Genomic DNA, 26,733 nt, shown 5'->3' on the forward strand with positions numbered 1-26,733 from the left:
TGCATGAATGTATACGCAGAAAAAATAAATACTGAGCACATTGAACGATAATGAAATGCTTTGTTTAAAGTCTATTAATATTTCTGTTTATTTTAATTAAATAAATATGTTAAATGTGCTCTAAACAGGTCATTTTGGTCCACTACAGCACTGATAGAAGCACTTCATTTTCATCTTTTAACAAATATCTTTATTTTCTTTTAATATGATATTATTCGCAGAGGCGCGCGACCATCTCATGCTTTGTGGTCACGTGATTATTCAACCGGAGACGCGCGTTAGGGATTTTCTCCTCAGACCAGTGTTTCTGTTTTGTGGTCGATTCTGGGGTAAGTTTCCTTAAATTCGTTGTTACTTTATTGAAATTAGTTCACAGGGATGTTAATTCAGTTGTCAGTATATGTCGATACGACTAATAAATGATCAATTTGAATGTTTATCGTTTGTTAGTAATGTTAGCTCGAGCGCTGTCAGCTTGACTGAGCTCGTCGCGCAGGTGTGAGCTAATGGACATCTTTTATTTGTCTTTATATCTTCTATATAATCGTGTTATGCTTGTTTTTAAATGTATTTTAAATTGTTTAGTTAATTATAATAAGTTTACTCCAGTAACGTTATGTAGTGTGGGCTTTTTTCAGTTTACGGCTAGCCTGATTGAGCCCGTGGCACAGCTGTGAGCTAACAGTTAACGTTAACGTTAGTGGATATTTGTTTTATATCTTTTATAAAAACGTGTTTTGAAACGTTTTTTCTTAAGTGTATTAAACAAATTATATCGCAAGTTGACTCCATGTATTGCAATATATGTGTGCTTTGTTCAGCACCCTATCAAAATTACATTAACTACTCTACTTTAAATGTTAAAGGCCATTCTGAATAAATAACTGTTGTATATTTATTGTTACTTCTTTCAGATCCTTTTCTTGGTGTGTCTTGATGTTTTCTATTGGCTAAAGAGTAAGTATTACTTTGTTCATATTTTTACAGCCACCAGAATCAGACTCAAGTCAAGTGCTCAAAAGTGAAATAGCATGTTGGTCTCTTCAATGCAATGATAAATAAAATAGTTATAACTAATTAAATAGTCATATCTCACTTTGCCTTTATGTACAGTTTGCTCGAGGTCAAAACACAGCTCATTCATACAAATCAAACAGTGACACTGGCTATATGTTTGCTTTCTTTTTTATAGCAATAAAAGCATAGAGATATATAAAGCAAAGACAACTATAAGATAATCCTTTAGGAGCCAGTAAAACATCTACAGTTACAGCAGTAAACATACTTGTTATGGGGTAAGAAAAACTAGTACAGTGTAGATATGAACTATGGTATCCTAAGCACTTCTCTTATTATTGCTTCTGTCTTGTTCTTCATTTTTTGTAGTGCAAATAAGGAGACTTAGAGTAAGTACAAATTGAGCTTTTAGTACTGACGTGAATATTACATCGCCATTCGTTTGAAAGAAATAACAGACACTTTGAATGAAAGTGGTATGAATACTTAAAGGAATAGTCTATCCATTTTCCATATTAAACTATGTTATTACCTTAACTAAGAAGAGTTGATACATCCCTGTATCATCTTAGTGCGTGCACGTAATCGCTGGGGCGCGCTGCGACACTTCTATGGCATTTAGCTTAGCCCCATTCATTCAATGGTACCAAACAGAGATAAAGTTAGAAGTGACCAAACACATCAACGGTTTTCCTATTTAAGACGAGTAGTTATACGAGCCAGTTTGGTGGCACAAAATAAAACGTAGCGATTTTCTAAGCGTATTTAAAAGAGGAACTATATTTTATGGCGGAATAGCACTTTTGGGAGTACTTGGACTCGCCTGAAAAATCTGCTCCCCTTCTCTCTCTCATAATGGGAGAGGGAGGGTGTTACTGCGCCGAGTCAAAGTACTCCCAAAAGTGCTATTCCGCCATAAAATATAGTTCCTCTTTTAAATCTGCTTAGAAAAGCGCTACGTTTTATTTTGTACCACCAAACTTGCGCGTATAACTACGATAATAATACTTTTTCTGATGCTGCTGTTTACTCCATTGTAGCATGTCTCTGTGAAACTGACAATCTCAGGTAGGAGCTGCTGGTTTGTGGTTGGCAGTATGGATCACAGTCTGCGACTCATGAGGAGCTGGGCTGGAGACATGAAGAGGTTGTTAACAGGTGTGTTCCTGTACTCTCTCTACCAAAATGAGATAGGGATTAGTCATGTGGGCCAATGTGTGTGAAACTTAATGTTTTTGCAAAGTCTTCAAACTCTTTGTGTTGATATTGTGGACCTTTTAATTTCACTGGTATGCCATGTCTCGCGAAAGTGACTAAGCTTGCTGATGACAGTGGCAGCCATAGTAGTGTTGAGTTTGTCTAATTGGAAGAAATGGTTATAGTAATCTACATTAACCATTTATTCATTGTTCGAGGTGAAGAGGTCTGAAGCTAATACCTGCCACTGTCTGATTGGTATTTCATTAGGAATCATGGGTTCCTTGGTATTTGAATTATGTTGAACCAGGCAAGTACTCCATCTTTCGATCATGTGTTCTATCTGCTTACACATTTCTAGCCAGAATAACATTTCGTGCTCTTAGCTTAGACTTCTCAGCGTGTGCGCATATCTCAGGTCAGATATTATGACTATTTTCTTATCTTCACTGGTCAATAAAAGTTTGTCTTAAAAGTCAATAATGTATGTGGGAAATTGTCTCCTCTTTGCAGGCCATCCATCCAAGATCATCTATCTGAGCTGCTGAAAACTGCCTCGGTACGGATCTGTTGGAGCTTTGTGTCACTGACTGGTAAGTTTTTATAATTAAGTGAATCTACATGTCCATATCTTTGATGAGATTGTCATGTTTTGTTGCTATGGTCTTTCTGGAGAGGGTGTCTGCCACAGGAATCTCCTTTCCTGTTCCATGTTTGATGTCATATTTCTAGGGCTGTAGAATCATTCTTTAAAGTCATGGAGGAGCGGCATCTAGCAGGACCCTATGAAATCCATTACATTTTTGTCCCGAATTCAGTTTTATTTTTCTCAAATAATCACACCAAACGCTTTTTAAAAAAGAGCAGTGTGACGCGACTTTTCATATTGCTAGCAACCAACGAGTCAGCTGTCTTGTCAATCAAATATTGAAGCGTGATATTATTTTGCTATAAACTGTCATATTAGCAGAAACTTTATAAAGAGGACGCTTGCTCTGACCTTGTTTGAGGGTGAGAGGTGCACAAACACGTAGGAGAGTGAGCGAGTGGAGTCCGGTTCTTCAAAGCAACTGTAAACTTCCCTCACCACACCGTAAGGCCCGCCTCTCCCCCCATTCGATTGGACAATAGAAAGATGCGAATGACGTCGGCTGGTTTTCCGCTCTCAGCGCTCCTTCAAAAGCGTGTGCTGCGGCTGGTGACAAAAAACGCAAGGCGTTCGGCGCGCATAAACAGTGCGCAAATACTCCCTGCCCATAGAATATAATTAAAAAAGGCGCCTGCAACTGCCATAAATGCGTTTGGTGTGATTGGCCACTAAGAGTGATTCTTAGCTTTAAGAAATTTGACAACTTGCTTTTATACTTAAGATTGAAAGGAGGAGTATATTTCATGAATTCTTAGTACTTAAGACAAAAATGGCACTTTCAGAAGCTTGATAAATATGGGAACAGTAGTCAAACTTAAAACTAACTTCAGTTTCTTTCCTTTCCTATCAGTATTTCTGCAAATTCCTGTTCCGTGTCAAATGGCTTATGCAAGACTGAATCCATAAAGGTGAGTCGTCATCATCATGAGAAACGTCTTTGCTCACTGCATGCACATTTCTTTTATAAGCAGAATGACACACTTTGGTGAAGTGATTGTGTTTTTGGGGCTGTTTAAACTTGGTATTAAAGCCGCTCTATGCATTTCAGCGTTTTTGTCAAACAGCGACCCCTAGAGTCGCTGGAGAATACTTGCAACTGTCGTAATTTTCCACTCTAGTACTCCAAAGGTAATGACCAGGTAATGTTTCACAATTTCATACAAATATTAGGCTACTGCATAGTCTACTAAACTACAGATGATGGTAATAGGATAATAAGAAGTTTATTCCAAGTGTAGAGTGCATATAATAATAAAGTACCGCGTTTGCTAGCTTGTAACGTTTTACATGATTGCAGCTAAATCACAAGTAAACATTACAAAATGTCATGACAAAGTTAATTGTGTACGTTGCATTATTTCATAACATTGTTCGCTATAATGTCACTATACATGATTATTGCTATCTATCATAATAGTTTGCAAATTGTGCATGTTCACACTATTTACAACCTCTAGGCTTATTTATGTCCTGATAATTATGTGAGATATTGACAACTGTTGTCATGATAATCGCATGACATACTACAAGCAAGCGCAACAACATACAACATAGACCGCAAACAAGTTTACAAATAAGAGATTTACTTACTAGTCCATCAACAAGATCGCCAAATCAGCAACCCATCCAGTGCTGTCTTTTAGCTCACGCCAACGAGTAAAAACCTGACCGAGTGGGACTCTTGTCCGGTTACTAACGCGGTCAGATTCTCTTTTCCTTTTCCAACTCTCTTCCGAACGCGCTTTCTTAACTTTTAAATTGTTTAGCCTCACGTCTCAAATTCGCGCGTGCAGTTGTTGTCATAGGCTTTATCAACTTTATGCGGCGCTGCAAGAACCAACAGCCGGATGACGTCAAAGTGCCGTCTTGGATCATTCTCGCGGTACTTTGACGTCATCCAGCGGTCGGTTCTTGTAGCGCCACACAACGTCGAACAAGCCTAACGTGTGTGACGTCGTTGCCGTAAAGCAAGTCGTGATCTCGCGAGATTTGTCAGGGGCGGTTCTCTCAAGCTTGCATTGCTGGTTTTGGTAGCGCCGTCCTCCCCGAGCTTCAACAGGAGGATGATTCGCCCTACTATGACTTTGTTTACCACCGAAATAACTTTGAAGTTGTTACATTAAGGTAAAATAACTGCATAGTGTGTCTTTAAGATGTGTGTGTTTTTTTTGTCGATCGGATCATAAGCGGATGAGAAGGACACATTCTGTTACACCTGGTATTTAAATCCGTCAGTTTTGTCCCCTTTCAACCTCTTCTGTTCTGAATACTTTTAGGGGATGGTCTGTGGAGACTGTGGGCGATTCCTTCTGCTGTCATTTAAACATGAGCAGGAGTAATGACGGGATTTAAATGGACGAAGCTAATATTATGCCAGAGTCCGCTGCTTGTAAGTAAACATGCGGCACAGTGTTTTGTACATTTATATGTAAAAGCTTTCTTTGATATTTCTTTGATATTCTCTTGTGGGTGTTGGAACACATTCTACCACATGCACGCTTACACTACATAAGCAATCCGATTAAAAGTGTTTTCAACTACCTCTGAATGTGGTCAAAAGTGGACAACCTCAAGATGTTTTGAACATCATTTACACATGTCTTTAGCATCGTCCACTTGTGATCCCATCGACAACAGCACATCTTAATACCAAGTGAAAATAGCCCCTTTTTTACTTGCGCTTCCAAGCTTTATAATGGTAGAAAATATAAATTAGGGAACAACTTCTGACTTCAAACCTCAATAAAGTGCATTCATCCTTCACAGAGGTAATCCATATTCAAATGTTTACCGCAAACTAGTTATTATAGTTTATAAAGTTTAAAACATTATCTTTTCTTACAATATAGCATCGATTACCCACAGAAGAACTTTATTAACCCCTTGGAGCAGTGTGGATTACTTCTTTAAAGGCTGCACTTCTTTGGGAAAATGTACCCTGATCCATGTTTTTTCCCATATTAAGCTCGGAAAAGCAAGGACATTTACTAAAATAACTCAATGTGTTGGTCTGAACATGTGTATGTCGAGTTACTGAGTGTGAGTACATCACGGGGTAATTTTAAAATCTGTCTGAAGCATTGCTTTAAATATTTAAATGGAGTATAGCAATACATAATTGGGACTAAATAACAAAGGTAAAATAAAATATAAATTCCTTTTAATATTAGTGTACCTAATTGGATTGATCATGCTTTACTTTTTGTTAAGACAACCCCTGTTTTTAATGTTAACATTTAATTTTTTTTATGTTCTCACTTAGATGCTGTAACCATAAAGCAACCAGGACAACACACCTGGAGTGACCGAGAGCAGGATGAAGAAAGAATCGGACGAGAAAATATCAACTGGTGCCCATGAGGAGACATATTGTTCTTGGACCTGCTTTTTCTGTTTAGTAATAAGTGGTTTTATGTGGTTACATAAAAGTAATTTAATATTCAATCCACAAGCTAAATTTCCTACATTTTCTTAAAAGGGTAGTTGACCCAAAAAGGAAAATTCTGTCATTTACACAAACAGTTTGGTTACAAACATTTCTCACAATATCTGCCTTCCTGTTTATCAGAACAAAGAAATGTATGCGGGTTTGTAACAACATGAGAGTGTGTAAATGACATAATTTTCATTTTTGGGTGAAGTACCCCTTTAACATTTTTATACACAGGGGTAGGGGTGTGCAGCGGAGTCTGTATTTGTATCTGTAACAGTCTCAAAATGATTTGTATCTGTATTTGTATTCGGATTAAACCGGAAGTGGGTGGGTTGACAACTCATATTACATTAAAATGGCATTTTAAATGCATTTTTGCTTTTTATTATAATTATACCTTAAATAACTGTAAATATTTATTCAAAATAATAATACAAAATTTTAATCAAAAAGACAAATAACTTGATTCTCGTTAGTAATACTCATGGAAAGCAAACAACTCATTTTTAAAGCCTCATACAGCTTGTGCTATGCATCATTGTATTGTAGCATTAAAATAACAAACTTGAAAGCACGTTGACAAAACTGTAGGCTAGATCACCTTTAAATGTTTATTGTGCCTGTCAGCACAGTTCCATGAGACCCATTCTTTCTAAATGAGTGCGATGTTTTCAGAAAAAAATAAGTAGCCTACATTAATCCCTAGTCTAGCGATTTAAATATAGTAATTAAACATCTAAAATTATCGTTATTTGTAAGTTTTCTAAAAGAGTGAAATATAACCTACTACTCATATCCATGTCTGACATCTTGGTTTCAGTTTAAAAACATGCAGGAATTTGAAAATAAAATGCAGGACTTGCTTGATGCTTAAAGAGTTATTAAGGGAGATAAAGTTCGGGAACTGATTTATGTTAAAAAGTTATTAAGATCGACAAACTCGCGCTGACTGACAGATCCGAAATGCAACGCAGGGACACGCAAGTGGCGCAGTATATGCACAGAATAGTTCAAAAACATCTGTTTTGATAAGAATTTACGAAAGCATAATAAGCATTAGAACAAACTTGCTGAGCTCATTTTTATCTATGTCCATATAGCGTTTGCGCGAATATAACGAATTGTTTAAAAAAAAACTTTCTTATTAATCTTCATCTAAATAAATATATAATCAGATAGTTGTTTAAATTTTTAAATAACAGTATGCTCTATTAAAAATCAGTTTTGACTTAGTTCAAAACCAGCAACATGATTTAAAACAATAATGTAATTAGAAATATTTAATTCAAATGTTTCAGTTATTTGCTTACTTTATTTTTATGTTAATTGCAATTCATGTCATAGTATTCTTCAGTTTAAATTTTGCTTTTAAAATGTTACATTTTCATATTTTTATCTATTTACTTATTTATTTTATATTCACCTAGATTGACAATAAAGCTTGCTTCGACTAGAAGTAATTAAAATATCATCTACCGGTGCCACAGAGATACAGAGTTATTAACGAATATTTTATTATCAGAGTGCAGCATTTTATCAAGGTTTTCTGTCCTAATTAAATAAAACGGAATTTTTTTTTTTATAAGTTGGGTTAAAAGAAGTTTGATATTAGCAGCGTTTTTAAGATTTTAAACTAATTCCAAAACAGCTCGCGTTTCTAAATAAGGGTTGCGCCGAAAATGTCATTTTATAGATTGCACTCATTCACTTCACACACATATTATTCTTGCTTTAAGGGGTTTATAATTTAGAGCTGTTCCAGTAAACGTGATTATGTCTGGCCGAATATTTTCTGTTATTCGGATGAATTCGTTGTTCGTTTTGAAGCTATTATCCGTGCCCTTCCGAATAACGTATTCGGCTTCGGTCACATCCCTACCCAGGGGTAAAAGAAATGTATGTTAAACATTTTTAGTTTGTCTTTTTTTGTTACTGCTACTTTTAACAAGACTAATTATTCAGCCAAGCTTATTTTGTACTTTAAGAAATGAACAGCTTTTATGGGTTTTAAGACACAGATATGTGCTCACAGTTTGCCCATAGAATGCCCAGTGGTGTCCCACAATTTTCCCGCAGTATGCCCACATTTTTCCCACGTATTTGTATTTAAATAAATTTTTCCACACATTATTTTGTATTTGTGATATCTGAATTTGTGATAGTAATTTGAATTTTAAAACAATTCCATGTATGTATGGCTATCTCAGATCATATGCATGTGAAAGGCAGTTTCTGGTATAAATAGATCATGAAGGTAAGAATCTTAACCATGCCAGGTGAGGGATATATTATGGCTGAAAAAACAATAAACCAATTAATAAAATATTCATGTCATATGTGTGTTTGACATATAAATTCGTATTACCTTTTTGTTAGCTGTCCTATTTTGAGATAATTATTAGCCTAATAATAATAATAGTATAATTAATATTATATAATACATTCTTGAAACGAGGTTAAACCCTTGGAAAGACATAGGAAATAATATCGAAATTTAGCCCATTTATAGACGTCTTTTCAACGACCATGAAAAGACGTCTTTTAGCCTTTCACTTTTCAACCAAATTTAGCCTTTTTCTAGACGTCGATTTATAGACGTCTTTTCAACGACCATGAAAAGACGTCTTTTAGCCTTTCACTTTTCAACCAAATTTAGCCTTTTTCTAGACGTCGATTTATAGACGTCTTTTCAACGACCATGAAAAGACGTCTTTTCACCTTTCACTTTTCAACCAGAATTTCACGTCATTAAGACGTCTGGAGAAGTCGTCGTTTCGACGTCTTTTCAACCAGATTTTGCTGGGTGGGAATGTGTTCAAGCCCAGAAAACAGATATACTGATACAAAAAAAATAAGATTGTTTCAGCAGTAACAACATAAACAAGCGATTGTCGTGGTCCGAATGTAACTTCCGGTAAACTCCGCAACAAAGTTCTTTAAACGGAGTTTATTTATATAACAAGCAAAAAACAACACAGATTACCTAGGAAACCAAAACATTTGTTATTTTCGACGAGGCATTTGTTCAAGAGATCAGTTTAGCAACTAGTCAGACCATTAAAAACAAAACGAAACCGGAAGTAAAGTTCGGATCCAGACGCGGATCGGGTCAGGGCACGCACGTGCGTCCGATGAAACCGTCTCGGTTGTGTGCACTGCAAATCACTTAAAAGTGTTTGCCAAATGCATGAATGAAAGTTAAAAAACATACAGTTTTGTACAGATCATATCAACTAATAGAACTACATCACATCTGCAACAGACTTTTAGGTTATTCAATATATAAAGTCTCCCAAAACACCTGAAAGACAATCTAAAAGTCAATAAAGATAAAGATAAATGTTGAATAGTTAGCTCGTCCACTCTCAATAATCAGAGATTCTGTGATAACTTACCATTTTAAAAGCTATTAGGATTATAATGATTTTTTTAAATATAAAAATTTATTGTTAAAAATATTAATCAATTTGTTTCCAGGTTTCGTCGTCTTCTTCTATCGTGTTAACAGTGGTTTATAAACTAAAGTATCGCATTAGCGCCATCTGCTGCTAAGTCTGGATCAATAACCGTTCAGGTGTAAATTACTTAGGTCTATGGTAAATTACGACATAGTTTTACAGATTTGCTGGCACCACAGTATTCTTTCACGTAGTCCTCCCTATGTTTTTTGTGATATTATAAAAGGCACTGTTTTAACACGTCATGTGTGGCATATTAGTTTCTCCTTTATGCCAACTTGAATAAATGTATTTTCCCATCAGTGGTTAAGTACTGAAAGTGCCCCAACTAGACCCTCTTGAATACTTTGTTGTTTAACCAATAGTTCTTATTGTAACCATTGACATCCATAGTAGGAAAAACAAATACGGAATTCAACTCTATGTTTACTGTATTTATTTGTATTGTATTTATTACAATACTTCCATAATATTGGTTTCCTACTATGGAAGTCAATGGTTACAATCAGCTGTGTGCTTACCATCATTTATCAAAATATCTTATTTTATATTTACATTCTTAAATATCTTCTTCTTACATTTTACAGAAGTACCTAAACGAAAACCAACCAAAGACGCACACGCAGTAAAAAACTGAATATAATGCATGCACAGTAAAAGGGTTTTCCACAAACTCAAATTTATGCTGATATCAGGAGACAGTGGCCGTTTCAAACAGAAAGCTGCATCCTCCAGAGGTCACATATGCAGGCTGCATACGTCATCAAGCCTGGTTTATTTCAGTTGACTGAACATTACATTCGCAAGTAATAAGCATATTATTACAATTTATGATTAGCTAATTATAAAAGTAAAGTTTCTAATTGTTAATATTCTGTAATAAGACAGTCTTGATGACGTATGAAGTCTAGAAATGCGACCTCCAAGGGATGCAGCCTCCTGGAATCAACATAGATCAGAGGGAAATTTGATTCTGCTTAAGGGTATATTTCACCCAAAAATGAAACTTCTGTCATCATTTACTTACCCTCATGTTGTCACAAACCTGTGTACATTTCATTCTCCTGATGAACACAAAGCGATATTTTAAGGAATGTTTGTAATCAAACCGTTCATGAGCCCCATTCACTTTCATAGTAGGAAAAAGAATACTATGGAAGTGAATGGAGTCCACGAATGGTTTGATTACAAAGTGTTATCAGATATGAAGCAGATGGTTTACTAATAATCAAATGTGAGTTTATTGACATGTACATGCGCACACACACAAAATAACTGCATAACCGACCAACTCGAAAATAAGTTGTTTATTTGTGTGAGGGAAAGAATCATGAACAGAAAAATGAGACTCAACTGCTGTCGTGTAAACCAGCTGAACTTTTGTAACTCTGGATAGATGAAAACAATAAAGGTGCAGAAGTTGATGAGGTAGCAAAACAACTGCAACAACAAGATTTTATTTAACTGGATCAGAGATCCACATCACTGATCTGTTCTAATGTAAATGAGTTGATTGAGTAGTTTGATAAAAGGTCATGGCTGTCCAGTGATGTGTCGCAGGATTGCATTGGGCACATGCATCGTTTCATCTTTTTCCAGGACGATGTCATAGGCGTCTAAATATGACGGTCTTCTCTCATCCACCTGAAAAACACACATCAAACAAATTCACCAGGACTGAGTGTTTGTCTCTTTGTAATTGTGTTGTTGTCTTGTTTATACCTTGTCATTGAGGTATCCGATCTTCATGATGTTCTGCATGTCTGTGACTCCGTCGGCCATGTTGAGATCTCCGAGTGAATCTCCGAGCAGCAGGACGTTACTGCGACTGTGAAGCTCTTGGAAGTGGCCGCTATTAAGCATCGCTCCCTCGCGTTTGTTGTAGATGTGAATCAGTTCCCCTTTAAATGCTCGCAACACACCCTGCACAGCCCAAAGTGTCACACTATTAGCAAAAGAGTAGTGAAGAGTTTGTCTTTGATCAAGAGCCCACATTATATGTCTCACTCTGTCACAATCCTCCTGATCTCACTCCACATCACACTGTTATGACATCACACCCTCATGATCTCACTCCACATTTCAATCCTCCTGATCTCACTCCACATTACAATCCTCCTGATCTCACTCCACATTACAATCCTCCTGATCTCACTCCACATCACCCCCTCCTGATCTCACACCACATCCCTCCTGATCTCACACCACATCACAATCCTCCTGATCTCACACCAGATCACACTGTTATGACATCACACCCTCATGATCTCACTCCACATCACAATCCTCCTGATCTCACTCCACATCACAATCCTCCTGATCTCACTCCACATCACAATCCTCCTGATCTCACTCCACATCACAATCCTCCTGATCTCACTCCACATCACAATCCTCCTGATCTCACTCCACATCACAATCCTCCTGATCTCACTCCACATCACAATCCTCCTGATCTCACTCCACATCACAATCCTCTTGATCTCACTCCACATCACACACTCCTGATCTCACTCCACATCACAATCCTCCTGATCTCACCCCACATCACAATCCTCCTGATCTCACTCCACATCACAATCCTCCTGATCTCACTCCACATCACAATCCTCCTGATCTCACTCCACATAACAATCCTCCTGATCTCACTCCACATCACACTGTTATGACATCACACCCTCATGATCACACTCCACATCACAATCCTCCTGATCTCACACCACATCACAATCCTCCTGATCTCACACCACATCAATTCAATTCAATTCAATTTTATTTATATAGCGCTTTTCACAAAAGTCAATTGTTTCAAAGCAGCTTTACATAAATAGAAGCAGTGAAAAGCACAGAAAACGACAGATAGCACAACAGAATACATGATAGCATGAGCAGTTAAATTTGCTGCGGCTATGACTCAATATTATAATTGCACGTATTACTAAAGCAACGTATAGAAGAGGAAGCTAGGTAAAGCCCAAAATCACACTGTTATGACATCACACCCTCATGATCTCACTCCACATCACACTGTTATGACATCACACCCTCATGATCTCACTCCACATCACAATCCTCCTGATCTCACTCCACATCACAATCCTCCTGATCTCACTCCACATCACAATCCTCCTGATCTCACTCCACATCACAATCCTCCTGATCTCCCTCCACATCACACTGTTATGACATCACACCCTCATGATCCCACTCCACATCACAATCCTCCTGATCTCACTCCACATCACACTGTTATGACATCACACCCTCATGATCCCACTCCACATCACAATCCTCCTGATCTCCCTCCACATCACACTGTTATGACATCACACCCTCATGATCCCACTCCACATCACAATCCTCCTGATCTCACTCCACATCACAATCTTCATGATCTCACTCCACATTACAATCCTCATGATCTTACTCCACATCACAATACTCCTGATCTCACTCCACATCACAATCCTCATGATCTCACTCCACATTACAATCCTCATGATTTCACTCCACATCATAATACTCCTGATCTCACTCCACATCACAATCCTCATGATCCCACTCCACATTACAATCCTCATGATCTCACTCCACATTACAATCCTCATGATCTCACTCCACATCACAATTCTCCTGATCTCACTCCACATCACACCCTTATGACAACACACCCTCCTGATCTCACCCACATCACACCCTTATGACATCACAACCCTCATGATCTCACTCCACATCACACCCTTATGACAACACACCCTCCTGATCTCATTTCACATCACGTCCTTATGACATCACACCCTCCTCATCTCATTCCACATTAGCCCCTCCTGATTTACTCCAAGTATTCATTACCCCTGCACTACATTTCACCATGGATCAGGTGATACTGGGAAAAATCATCGGGTATTTAGACTTTTCTTTTGTCATCTTATATGATGGTAATGTTAAACAAGAATGTAAGCAAAATTATTTAGCAAAGCATTTTAACAATTTATAACGCAAATGTTTGTAGAGAGACTTACAGACTCATCAAAATCCATATAGTTGGAGAACACTTTAACATTAGGATGGAAAACTCCGGCTTGTCTGATCACTTCTTCCAGCACATCTCCAATCCCAGCAGAGAAGATGAGCAGAGGAACACACATCTCATTCAGAAGATGAAAAAACTGCTGGTATTCATCCCTTACAAACACACACAATATCAATATTACTACTGATATTTATTATTAGATTAGCTGTGAAATGTCATCTAAAGAGACTCATATATCACTCATTCTTAAAACATGTCTTATATACAAGAGTCATGTGTTCATAATTAAGCAATATATGAATGATAATAGAGTTCAATATAAAGGAACTGTGCATAACGATGATAATATTATTATTTATTTTAAATTTTAAGTTGTAATTGAATTAAAAAAAAATATTTAGAAAGTACATGTTCAGGGGTCTCATTCATAAAAGGATCCTTTCTAAATGTATACGTGCGCACAAAAGCCAAAAATGGCATATGCCCAAATATTTTCAGATTTGATATTTCTATTATAAATAACAGATCACCTGCAACTGTGCATAGGTGAATCAGCCTCATATCCCACCCTGTACACGCCCATTTCTAACCATAGATAGTCAATGCAAATCACCTCATGAATGCTGATCTGCATATTAAAGAGATAGTTCACCCAAAAATGAAAATTCTGTCATCATTTACTGTTACAAACCTATACACATTTCTTTGTTCTGATGAACAGAAAGGAAGATATTTTGAGGAATGTTTATAACCAAACCGTTCGTGGACCCCATTTACTTTCATATAGGGCTGGGCAAAAAAATCGATTTTTCGATTAATCGTTCTTTAAAACTTGGTCGATTCAGAATCGATTCTCCAAGAGCAGAATCGATTTTTTTCTTTCATATTTATTTTTGCAAACATTGAACGAAAGATTAACATTAATCGAATTACTAGTCTTCTTCACTAGATGTCACCCTCTTTTTTGCCTAGAGCATGTTACCAAGGAGCAAGAGGCAAGCCTGTCATTCATTCATTCAGTGCTTAAAATGGCGATTTCAGGTGCTTCGTCGATTTTATTAATTACCCACTTGTAACCTGCTGTTCACTGTTCTTTTTATTAATATAGGATTTTTATTAAATCTATATTCATTGAGTTGAATAGAGTATAAAAACCGGTTCGAGAACCAGAATCGAAAATTGAATCGAGAATCGAAATCGAATCGATTTGGTAGCTTGTAAATTGAAATCGAATCGATCTGGAAAATCTGAATCGATACCCAGCCCTACTTTCATAGTATTCTTTTTTCCTGCTATGGAAGCGAATGGGGTCCCCAAATGGTTTGGTTACAAACATTTCTCAAAATATCTTCCTTTCTGTTCATCAGAACAAAGAAGTTTATGCGGATTTGTAACAACCTGAGAGTGAGTAAATGATGACAGAATTTTCATTTTTGGGTGAACTATCCCTTTAATGAGACTGGCATGCAATTATTTTTTCGTAAGTTGTGAATTGTATTGTTAGTGATCATTTTTTCTGCATTCTAATGTCTGCCAATCTAGCATAACTGTTGAATGTGTTCATTTGTTGTATGTTTTGTTAGCAGTTTCACTCCATACGCTACAGTCTCATTTTCTGTAACCGCTGTTATGTAACTTTATTTCTGTATTACACTTTGCGAGATTTGCTGTTTAATGTGTTACCTTAGCCGTGCCTCAGACTCTCTGACCACACAAGTCAAATCATCCTTCCTGATCTTCTGCTCCACCAGCAGATCGTGAGCTTTAGTCCACCTGCACACACAGCACACAGTCAAGAATTTTATCACTTAAAACTCATCTTTAAACATCATAACAGCATATGTAAAAGTTTGAATATAACTCTACATCCTTGCCTCATTTAGTATACATAGTTCTATGAATATGCAAATTAGTCCCCACCTCTATTTTCACAAAACATTGATATATATTTAAATAGATGCTACGTTCTGCAGTTTCAGACACATAACTGCTAAGTTTGGTTTTACACAATGCATACATGAACTGCGTTTATAGTAGAGGTCTCGATATGTATCGATGCATCAATCAAATCTCTAATGATGTAATGCACTGATGCCACATATGAAATATAAATATGAGGTACCTTTATTTTCACACTCTCCGCATGTACCTAACATCCTTCTACACATTCTTAAAGTTAAGGATTTTCACTGAGACTGTTAAACCCCAGTATATGTTAAAAGACCACAGAGATACTGAAATGAATGTAAGAGGTGAAGTGTCTCACCATTCCACCATGAGAGGTAACTTCTCTTCTACTGAGCGTGTGCAGTCAATCTCAATGGGGTAGTAAGTTTCCAAAAGATTCTGCAGCTACAGAAGAAACAATTTACAAGAATATCATTAATAATACCAAACATAAATTACATAAACAAGATGCAGGACAATCTGGGCCGTGCTGTCCTTTCTTCAAGGTTTTAATCTCTCCCTTTCTACCCTCAAAGTGTTTGTGGCCGCTATTGCCACCTATCAATCAGAGCAACCACAACCCGTCTCAAGACCTGCCTGACCTGAGGAACATTAGGTATAACCAAGGGATGAAGGTGCGTCGACACTCAGGTGACATGACAGACAATCCATTGAGAGCTACTGTGCCACACCCGGGGTGGGGTAACTATCAACACGATACGCCCCAGGTAACAATCTAGGAGTTTTAATGGGTCAACTGTCCTTTGTCTAAACTGCCTCAGACAGGTCTTCAGTGATTGGTCACACTCGTCACTAAGATTGAGTCCATTTGAATACCAAAAAGAGATGCTCTGCACATGGGGGAGCTTGCTCTTTTCTTTGTTGACCCAAAGCAAAGCTTGGAAAATCGCTAGCCCGATCAAAATGCAATCTTGACTTATAGGGAGGAAAAATATATTTAAATCCTTATGCATTTTCTCACAGATCAGACATCGGGTAGAGAATTACGAAAAATGAAGAGAATTACGTAAAATGCTACAGTATATGTGACTCTGTGCAGAATCAACAACGAGAATAGCAGATTAAACATTGTGGTTAGAGGCCCTATTGGCTTTGTATTGGCAAAATTTGGCCTGTGATAAAACTTATTGAGGAACCCTGTGCTATGCCCACAAAGTCAAGTGGCATTTTCTTATCTGTGACTTCAGTTAATATTTTAGATTCAGAATCTGAAGTTTATAGATTTTTCACTTCAATACTGATGATTGTAATTGTATGTGTTAGTTGTGTTTTGATAGATGTTTTGTCTCAATATTCTACATTAAAAGTAATGTATTATTTATTCATGCTACTTGCATTCATTTCGGGCTACCAAAAACTGAAGAGTACCAGGGATTTTGAAATCTTGCGAGCCCCGCGAAAGTCCAAAATGGTCTCTGTGCTGTGAACACAACAGTTAAGTGAGCCAACATGAGCCAGTCGTTGAGATAGTTGAGAATCTGCATGCCCTGTGCTGACAGACCGAAATAAAGGACCTTGGACTGAATAGCCTCCCCTTAAAGGTAGGGTAACAGATTGATCCTGAAACATTTTTAGTTATGCTGGTTAAAAGTCTCCTCACATCCTGATAGCAATCACTGTGTTAAGTTGTTTAAATGTATTTGTAGAAATTTATGTCATCTGTGAAAGGCGTAGGACCAAAAAATGTTTAACCAATCATAGATTTCGGTCCGAACGGACGTTTCCATTTTTGTCCCTCATACGTAAGCGTAATTTAAATGCCCACCGCGCAGCGAGTCCACGCAGACACCATACGTTATTGGCGCGTTCACGTGCGCTCACCTCCTGTCTGTAAACAGGGAGAATGGCAAACTTTTCTGCTGAATTGACAACCTGCACAGGAGCCACATAACTAAATGCATCTTTTATAACAACAACAGCAAAAACTGCCTGGATCACCAAGAGCAAAAACCCAAATTAACATCGGTAACTTTATTGCTTTACTACGAGATGCAAACAGCTGCAGGAGTCAAAGGGTCTGAACTGTTGCACTGTTTATTTTGGTAAGGTAGGTACGCGATATGTTTGTATTGAGATGGATTCAGATATTCTACTTTGATGAAACGTTGTGTTGCTTATGAAATTTGTGTTCGTTTACGGATTAGCGTTACAATATAGTTACTACGTCTACACAACCGAAAGTGTGCTTTAACTAATTCTGATGTAAACCAGTTGTTTATGTTGGTTATTTTGGAAGTGTTATTCACTTTGTACTGCAAAGTTTTCTCACTGGTGAATGAGACATGAGATGTGACCGTCTGATCTATCCGTGTTCATGTGTATTGAAAGAGGCGTGACTTGGGATGGCGATTTGACTGGAGGGTGGGGTCGTGATTTCTTTGCTAGGCGGCTACCGTTAGCATTTTTCAAAATGTGAAACCCTACCTTTAATGGCGAACTGAAGGATTGGTCTGTATCGGTGGGGGATAGATACATGAAAGTATGCATCTTTTGGGTCTACAGCCACAAAGATACACGACTGAACATGTTTATCGACGTGCGTCTCTTGATATAATGGGTATGGTTTTCTAACAAAGTTAGCGTTTGGAGCAGAAAAGACAGAAAAAGTATAGTCAGATTACTGTCTTATTTACAGCCATGCGAGCCACAAATCAAAGCTTGCTGAGCCACGTAATGACTAACTGTGCGTTCACACCGCTGCCGATGTGAGCTTCCAAAGAAGCTAAGGCTGCCTGGTCAAGAATGCTTGTCAAAGAGTACGGAGAAGCTTGTTGATGCTTTGGCCGTTCTGAAGTCTGTTTTCTCAGAACTAAAGTTTTGGTAGGAACGAAAGTTTACATTGTATGTTTTTCCAGAATCAGCCAGCGAATAACATCTAGGGTATGTTCCGTTTGGTTGCTGGCGAACAGCGTCAGCCCGTTACCATAAAGTTGAGCTTCTTTCAACTTTCTGATTGACGCTCTGGTCCCTAAAAACGCGACACCGATGGATTTGACGCTCCTTGCAGCTGAGAGAAGCCAGCTTCCATTGTAAATGAATGACTTCCGGTAATTTTGGAAGCTCAAGTCGGCGGCGGGGTGAACGTACACACTGGTCTAGTGAATGACAGAAAGAGCACTGAGGCTGTTTTAGAAGCACAAGTATTAATAAATTGTTACTATAAGCATTTGGTCAGTAAATAGAGACAAATAAAAAAAAAGTTTCTTAAAATTATAATTATGAACATTGTTTCTTACCTTGGCTTTGCAGTCTTCACTCATCAGTTTGCTATTATCCAAGATATCTGGAAAAGCATATTAGTTATTGTTCATCTTTATGAAATATGCAAAACCTACATTTTAGTTACTATATCTGGTTTGGTGTCTTGTTGTATTGTTATTTTATGTTGTCCCAGTTCATAATCTCCTGTTGTTGTGTTTCTGTTGACCACTTGTGATCTTGTAAAATGCATTACCTGCACTAAATGTATTACATAATACCACCAGGTTTAATACTGTATATAAGCACTTATAATTTACTTACTGTGGCAGGTAGGACAGCGTTTCCCATTATAGGAGAATCTGGTGAGAGTCATATCAAAATCTGAGATCACCTACAACACAAAAACATCACACAACACAAATGTTATTAGTCTTTCTAATAATATTTCACAATTCTTTCATTTCAACTAACAATAAACTGTTAATATTGTTTAATTCAATTGCATTTTAGCATACAAATGAAATAAAACTGATTTTTTTTTTCAAATTGATCGAATAGTACTAAAATTGAATAGAAAGTAATTAAAAGTAAATATTAACTGTATAAATTAACTTCATGCCAATGATGAGCGATTTTCGGGAGCAACTACCAAAGTTCACGTCACTCGTCAGTTGCTGAAGTGAACGTTACTTGACAACAGGCATAGATATGTACACTAGATGTCGCCTTGGCTACAGCAGTTCATTGGACCGAATGCGTCAAACAGAGCCGCCATCTTGAAACAGGGGAATCCCGCATCAGCGTCATTGTAGGCAATGGTGTAACAGAAATAAAATCACCATAAATCGTCATCAACGCGATTTTCTTTGTTTTCTTTTGGTTCGTTTCAACAGTCAGACATGTATTTAGCGTTTAGTCCAGGAAAAAATAAAAGTTTTAATTTTATGAAAATTTACTTTTTTTAACTGTAATGCATAGTGCTAGTAGCCCTTTCATCCATGCGCAGCACAAAAGTCCGGCATCGTTCATGAATTCGAAGTACAGGCGGAGATAGCTGCTTTACCTAGATCCTTCCAATGACAAGACCCCTGTTCTAAGATGGCGGCGGTTTTGACGCATGCTCAGAGCCCCAAGGCGACATCTAGTGTATATATCTATGGACAACAGGTAGGTTTAGAAATGCTTCATCGAAAGAGATCGGCGACACGCAGGTAGAGGTTCGCTGGTGGTCTGAACGAGGCTATTTGACATCATAATTTAAAAGGAAACTGACTTACATTCTGAAGCTTTGGCAGTGAGGGGAGGTTCGTTTGAACCACCCGAACCCACATACCCCCCCCCGCCCCTCCTAGGAGATTAATGCATCTGTTATTGAGCCATAAATACCTGCAGCTTGTTCGGTCCAGCATTTTTCATGGAGGTCAATATCTGTTCAACTCTCTCAGGATCTTTCATATACACTGAACTGTTTGATAACTCTGGAATCTGTCAAATTATAAATATGAAAGTCATGATCAAGAAACCGATAAAGTGTCCACGTTACATTATGAATGACTGGGTTAACAACACAATGGTTATGTGTTCGAGCCCAGAAAACACACATACTGATAAAAAAAACAATTGATAGGTTATGTGCAAGTCACTTTGGTTAAAAGTTTCTGTCAAATGCATGAATGTAAATTTGTCTAAATTTAAAATAACGTTACATACAGTACAGATCATATCAACTACATCACATCTGCAACACTATCAGGTTATACAATATATAGACAATTTCTATCAAAACACCACAACTGAAAGACACGATCTGGAAGTTAATAAAAGTAAAGACAAGTATTGAATAACGTTAGTTAGCTCGTTAAGCTGTCTGTTTTAAGAGAATGTATCCATATCCGTTTACGTCACTCGCACTTTCAATAATCAGAGATTCTGTGATAACTTACCATTTTAAAAGATATTCGGATTACAATGATTTTAAAAAAAATATATTTATTTAAAAAAAAACACTTGTTAAAAATATTGAACAAATCAATTCCGTGTTTCGTCTTCTTCTTCTATCGTTTTAACAGTGGTTTGCAAACTAAAGTATCGCATTAGCGCCATCTGCTGGCCGGTTCGGTTGCATAAAACTTTAAAAGTTAGTCATGAATTTTTTCTTTAAGACTGATCATAACTGTTTTAAGTATGTTACATAGAAAGATAGATTGGTCTTGTTAAAATCCAAATAATAAGACTAATTAGCCCTTAGTAATTGCTAGTTAGTCAGAATAATTCTTAAGACGCAGTCTTAACGTTTATTTATTTTATTTTATTTTATTTTTTTAGTCTTAACATCAAGGCTATGTTTATGCAACCGGCCACTGATTTTACAGATTTGCTTTGCAGCACACCATTCATTCACGTAGTCCTATAAAAGTCTTATGACTTATAAAAGTCACTATTTTATCACGTCATGTGTGGCATATTAGTTTCTAACTTGAATAAATGTATTTTCCCGTCAGTGGTTATATTAAGTACTGAAAGTGATGCAGCTAAACCCTCTTGAATATTTTGTTCGTTAACCAATAGTTTGAGCTCTGATTGGTTATCTCCATATTTACTGCTTCACTTCCCATACTTAGTTAACCTGTCTTTCTCCTCATTCTCTTCATCTGCTTCATCACGTGGTGAATCCAAACAAAATGTCCCCTAATGTTGTACCTTATGCAAGCTCTGGAGAATCTCCCCAGAATCCTCTCTTGAGTCAACACTGCTCTGACAATTAGCTGAACTACAATATCTGACTCAGTGGCATTGCGAGGGGGTCTTTAGCCCCTAATGTTTTATCAAAACCCCCTTTTGAGAAACGTTTAAGGTTTAAAAACAAATACTTAAATAAAAAGATTTTATCATTAGCATTTTTTATCATTAGCTGTCTGAAGCGCTTATTTTACACATGATTTATTTCATTAAAAGAAGCTGTGAAGCTACTGTATGTGTCGAGTTGTTAGCTCCTAATACGAGTGGTATATTTCTCATAGGTTTTCATTTGATAGTTTCATAGAAGCATTGTAATCTGTAAGAATTTATTAACCTGTAAACTTATCAAGAATTGGGAAATAAGTTGTTAAACAGTATCTGTTCCACCCTGCTATTATATTTCATGGGTCTTTTACATTTGAGGTTTGCTTTTTTTATTTAACAGACACTGGACTGAAATGGTCACAATACATCTAGAAAGGATAATTAAAGTTAAAACTGTATAATGGTCCCTTAATTTTTTCCACGGCTGTATGTTTTTCAATTATCTTTTTCTGACCCTTATTTATAGATGAACACATTGGAGAATCCACAAAAGTTTTGATTTTTGTGAAGAAGATTGTCTGGGACTTTTAGAAAGACAATCTGTTCACTATTTCTTTCCCAATACCATAAAGAAAAGGCAAGTTTATTTGTATAGCACATTTTAATCTATATTTAGTATATTTAATAGTCTACTGTTGAAGCACATCTGATCTCTTCTGGAAGCTGACTACAGGTGGCATAATAAGCTAAATGCTGACGACCTTGTTTTAAGTGAAGCCTTGGTATTTCTAACTGACCTAAATGATCTGAGTAATCTGTTAGGTTTATATTCAATTAGCATATCTGTTAAAGTCCTAGTTCTTTATAGTGTATACATTATAAAATCTAAATTGCTTTGGTGCATCAATGAGTATAATTTAAGTGACATTTTCTATTCCAATAACTCTTATACAAATTATTAATTATTTTGTATGCTGTGACAGAGTTTAATATTGCATATTTTGGCTTAAACTGCTGTGAATGCCCCTAAGGAATAAAAACATTAAACTAAACAATTTTAATGAAGTATAAATTTAGTTGTAGGCTAATTGTTATTGGGTTTTATTTTAATTATTGTCTTAAATGTTAGTTTTGGTAAAATTATTTTACACTTTTAAACTATTTTCAGAATTATACATTTAAAACCACTATCAAATAAACAAACTAATAGCATGACACAAGGATGACACATTACAACTTATCTGGCAATGACTTATTTGAATGGGGACATGAAAATATTATGAAAAAAAATTAAAATGTATACTAAAAATGTTGTTTAATAAGAAGGTTTTAAACACATTATTCCTCACTCAAAATTATGAATTTCATATATGTTTTAAAATATTTTATTATGAGCTTGTTTTTTATTTATTTGTTTATTTTTATTCAGAAATGTCATATATGAAATACAAGTTAGCATATATAACATAAAATGTATTAACAATATATCCTTTACTTCACATAAGAACTCTATAAAAATAGATATTTTTTTAAGAAATCTTTGTTTGTGAAAATATAATTTTGCCATAAAGGATAAGAAAGTTAACAGCTGATTTAATAGATTTGTTTTGATTTTCAATAAAACTAACCACATCCATGTGTCAATTACAATTCACATTCATTTGAGAAAAACAATAAGAACTCAAATCTTTCCAGAAAGGTGTTTAAACATTGCATGAGAAAAATAAATGGCAAATATCTTGACTTTCTTTATTACCGAAGATACATATCTAATTATGAGCTTGTTTTGTCATTGATCAATGCTGATCATTCATTACATCACTTATGATGATTGACTGCAGGTGTTTCCGGGCCTCAATGAGCTTATAAAGCTGAGCACATTCATGCAGCGCTGCGTTACTTTAACGCAATGCAATAGGTGACAACAACAAGAAACAATTTGTAAACATGATGAACGAGCAAACTGTGAAGAAGGAGAACGCGGTGCCGCGCCTGCAGTTATTTAATTGCGCGTTTGCTGACTGCGGCGCGACCTTCACGCGCCAGTGGCGTCTTGAAGAGCACAAAAACGCGCACAGCGGCGCGGTGAGTCCATCTGTTTAAGAGTAATTTAATGTAGGGCTAATTATAACTAAACGTTTGGAAGTGCGGATTTAATTCTGTCCATCCTCTCACACGTGTTCATGTTGATTCTACTTTTTTCTGCGCTCATTGTATGTTCAGGTGAATTTATTAATTCTCATTAAAAACTAAATTCCTTAACTTACCCTCAGCGACCTCACAAGTGTCCAGTTGAGGAATGTGGACGGAGTTTCTCGCGTCGATCACACCTGAGGCGGCACGCGCTATTACACAACGGCGACAAAACGTTCAGGTACGCAAATAGAATGCCATTGTTGTGTAATATTAAAATTAAAGCGGACATATTATGAAAGTCTTTTTTTCATGTGCTATAATTGGGTCCCCATTGCTTCTATCAACCTACAAAATGTGAACCAACAAACCAGTAATTTAGTTTTGTTAAACCATTCTCTGCAAGCACGTGAAAAAATAGGTCATTGAAATTTGGCTCTCCTTGTAATATCAAAAGGGAATCTTTAAAAAAGATACCGCTCCTTAATCTGCAATGTAAATCTTTAAGTTGAGTTTAATGTAAATGTTGACTGTAGTTTAATCTGTGAACAGGTGCACTGCGACTGGTTGCAGCAAAAGCTTCCTAACAGCTGATAAACTTAAGAGACACACGTGTTATAAACACGACACACGTGACTACTTCAAGGTTTCACTTCACTTTGTGTTTTTGACCCAAATAGTTTAATTTGTTAACATAACTAACATAACACAACTTTCTTCCTCAGTGCAACTTTCCACAATGTGCGGAAACGTTTCGTAAGCGACGTGCGTTGAAACTCCACCAGGTGACGCACGGCGCGTCCAGCTTCAGGTGCGTTCGAGACAATTTTTTTAATTTGTGCCTTTGCCAATCAGTGTGACTGTTGTTCGTAACCGTTTACTGCCTCAGATGCTTAAAGGGTCGCTGTGCTATGAAGTTCGAGTCTCACACTGCCCTCAAAGCTCACAAGAAAAGACATGCAGGTCAGGAATGCAATTGAATTTGTCCCTTAAAGCGTAACTAAACCCCTGGTCAGAGGCTGACTCCACCCACTGCAATATTTGAAAAATGCAAGAAAAGTGGGCAGATCCCAACGGAGATAGAGGGGACGAACTAAGCTCGTATCAAGTGTGTGGTGAGATCGTAACAAGGGCGTGGTGAGCTTGAACCTGCTTACGTCACGAGTCATTTCTTGGACCCAACATCCAATAGGAAAATTCAACTGCAGTAGCCACCGTTCAACCTCAAGAGGGCAGCACTCAGACGTTTTTACACCATATATTGTAGTATTGAAACACTTTATATCCAAATGTCAAAAAACTTACTAAAATCAATGAACAGCACTAATAAAGCGTCATTCTTACAGATCATTAACTAAAAAAAGTTGGTTTGGGGTTTAGTTACTCTTTAATTGCCCCCAGCTTCCTTTGACACCATTTCAAATCCATCCATTGTCCGTGTGTCCAGGGTATCACTGTCCTCATGCTGACTGTCCTACCAGTGCAAAAACCTGGGGAAACCTCCTGAAGCACATGTCAAGTCATCCAGGTAAGATGTTGGAGCATGTTTGTGCTTTTGAATACGTCCTGCTCCTCAACTGAAGTCTAGTAATTTTGTCAACAGTGTCATACTCTTGTATGGTGTGCAAGAAGAGCTTCAGGAAGAGAGATGCTTTGAGAAAACACAAGCGCACTCATGCGCTGCAGAAGCCGGTCCTGCTGTGTCCCAGTCAGGGTTGTCAGGCTTATTTCTCCACCACCTTTAATTTGCAACATCACATTCGAAAGGTCCATCTGCAGCTGCTCTCACACCGCTGCGCCTTCCCTGGTTGCGACAAGGCCTTTGCCATGCGCGTAAGTAGTGCATGGTTGAAGACTAAAGTGCTTAAATATGCCTTGCAGTGCTGTTTTCACTTAGTTAAAATAACGCTATTAACCTTTGGCTTACCGGTCATGTTCTCTCAGGAAAGCCTTGTCCGGCACATGTTGCATCATGACCCTGAAATGGCCAAATTCAAGGTGAGAGGAGTTTAGTATCTCAAGCTGAATATTGCTTTTTCTAAACGATCCTCTAACAGCCATTTAAGGTCTGATACACATACAATATTGGTTTTATTTGCTTTGTCTTTTAGCAGCGACACAAGCGCAGCAGCAAGAGCTGGCAGAAACGTCTGGAAGCGCAAAACCGACGTCCGCTGGTTGAAGATCTCCGTCAGCTCTTCTCGCTTCGCATGAACATCGCTCACAAAGTGAAACGTGAAGCGAATCTGACGGGTCTCTTCAATGAACGCAAGATCCCTCACCGCGTTGATCCTGAAGTCAACCTGCGGGACCTCTTTAGCATCAGGCCACCTCAGACGAAACAGGCTGATAGAAAATAATGACTGCAAATATCAGACTTTCATTTGTAAAGGTTTTCGATATTTTGGTAGTGCATGAAGTAGATTTTTTTTGTAAGAGTGAAACATTGTAGTGGCTGAAGACTTTTTGTTAAATGTTCATATTTTACAGTTTTGTACAATGCAAGGGTACTTGAGGACAAGTACAGTTTTTCAGTTAAAACAGAAGTGACGTTTTGTTGTTTTCTTGATTGACATGCATTATGGCTAAATGCTAATAAAAACATTTTGTTTGTTAAATTTCCATCTGCATTTTGTTGACTGAGGGGTTTCTGTGCCATGTTGTTGGTACCAAACTATTTTTTTAAAAACTTTTTTGTAAGCTTTGCTAGTTGGCAAGTTGTTGGTTGAAGGCGTTCAAGCATGGTTATTCCCAAAAATAAGTATTAACAAGCTGTGGGTTTTAATCTATTGTCAATCAACTATTAATTAAATCCATTTTCTTGTATCTGAGTTTTGGTAAATGTAGTATGTAGCTGTTG

At 37.1% G+C, this 26,733-nt stretch overlaps 3 protein-coding genes and 1 long non-coding RNA gene across 7 annotated transcripts in view; 2 read left to right on the plus strand and 2 right to left on the minus strand.

Annotated features, from left to right (window-relative positions):
- LOC135785401 (cytosolic 5'-nucleotidase 3-like) overlaps positions 1-11,201 on the minus strand; it is a 45,894-nt gene extending 34,693 nt beyond the window's left edge. For 2 of the 3 annotated variants that reach the window (XM_073812662.1, XM_073812661.1), the window contains exons 1-2: positions 11,109-11,201; positions 10,782-10,818 (exon numbers count right to left, since the gene is read on the minus strand). In XM_073812662.1, the coding sequence (XP_073668763.1) occupies positions 10,782-10,814 (33 nt within the window). In that variant the 5' untranslated portion in view covers positions 10,815-10,818; positions 11,109-11,201. Of the gene's footprint in view, positions 1-9,691; positions 10,688-10,781; positions 10,819-11,108 lie in introns of those variants that run through there. The other variant, XM_073812663.1, reaches the window with a different exon arrangement.
- On the plus strand, positions 209-9,082 carry LOC135780010 (uncharacterized). The gene is made up of 7 exons (XR_010544929.1): positions 209-329; positions 915-957; positions 2,058-2,175; positions 2,728-2,807; positions 3,714-3,771; positions 5,140-5,252; positions 6,126-9,082. It is a non-coding gene; the product is annotated as an uncharacterized lncRNA (long non-coding RNA).
- On the minus strand, positions 11,047-21,001 carry LOC135780012 (cytosolic 5'-nucleotidase 3-like). 2 transcript variants are annotated; one of them, XM_065290963.2, is made up of 9 exons: positions 20,900-21,001; positions 20,343-20,441; positions 19,278-19,347; positions 18,992-19,038; positions 16,054-16,139; positions 15,471-15,560; positions 13,777-13,939; positions 11,477-11,677; positions 11,047-11,398 (listed from the first exon to the last, which is right to left on the minus strand). In XM_065290963.2, the coding sequence occupies exons 1-9, from the start codon at positions 20,900-20,902 to the stop codon at positions 11,288-11,290; spliced, it is 870 nt and encodes a 289-aa protein (XP_065147035.1). In that variant the 5' UTR covers positions 20,903-21,001; the 3' UTR covers positions 11,047-11,287. The 2 variants fall into 2 exon arrangements, with proteins under 2 accessions (XP_065147035.1, XP_065147034.1); XM_065290962.2 differs by lacking the exon at positions 20,900-21,001 and adding an exon at positions 20,667-20,807.
- A 2,582-nt stretch (positions 21,002-23,583) lies between these two features.
- On the plus strand, positions 23,584-26,483 carry 42sp43 (P43 5S RNA-binding protein). The gene is made up of 9 exons (XM_065291018.2): positions 23,584-23,825; positions 24,014-24,114; positions 24,426-24,519; positions 24,599-24,684; positions 24,763-24,836; positions 25,321-25,401; positions 25,477-25,706; positions 25,818-25,871; positions 25,985-26,483. The coding sequence occupies exons 1-9, from the start codon at positions 23,688-23,690 to the stop codon at positions 26,231-26,233; spliced, it is 1,107 nt and encodes a 368-aa protein (XP_065147090.1). The 5' UTR covers positions 23,584-23,687; the 3' UTR covers positions 26,234-26,483.
- The last annotated feature ends 250 nt before the right edge of the window (positions 26,484-26,733 follow it).

The sequence above is a fragment of the Paramisgurnus dabryanus genome, chromosome 19 (assembly GCF_030506205.2).
Source record: "Paramisgurnus dabryanus chromosome 19, PD_genome_1.1, whole genome shotgun sequence".
NCBI lineage: Eukaryota > Metazoa > Chordata > Actinopteri > Cypriniformes > Cobitidae > Paramisgurnus > Paramisgurnus dabryanus.

Bases quoted from the DNA above. Each gene is read 5' to 3' on its own strand.
- LOC135780012 (XM_065290962.2), bottom strand. The intron at 19,039-19,277 runs GTAAGTAAATTA...ATGCTTTTCCAG, and splicing joins ACGCTGTCCTACCTGCCACA to ATATCTTGGATAATAGCAAA. The intron at 15,561-16,053 runs GTGAGACACTTC...CTGTGTGTGCAG, and splicing joins TTACCTCTCATGGTGGAATG to GTGGACTAAAGCTCACGATC.
- 42sp43 (XM_065291018.2), top strand. From the start codon at position 23,688: ATGATGAACGAGCAAACTGTGAAGAAGGAGAACGCGGTGCCGCGCCTG. The intron at 24,115-24,425 runs GTACGCAAATAG...ATCTGTGAACAG, and splicing joins AACGGCGACAAAACGTTCAG to GTGCACTGCGACTGGTTGCA. The intron at 24,837-25,320 runs GTCAGGAATGCA...CCGTGTGTCCAG, and splicing joins TCACAAGAAAAGACATGCAG to GGTATCACTGTCCTCATGCT.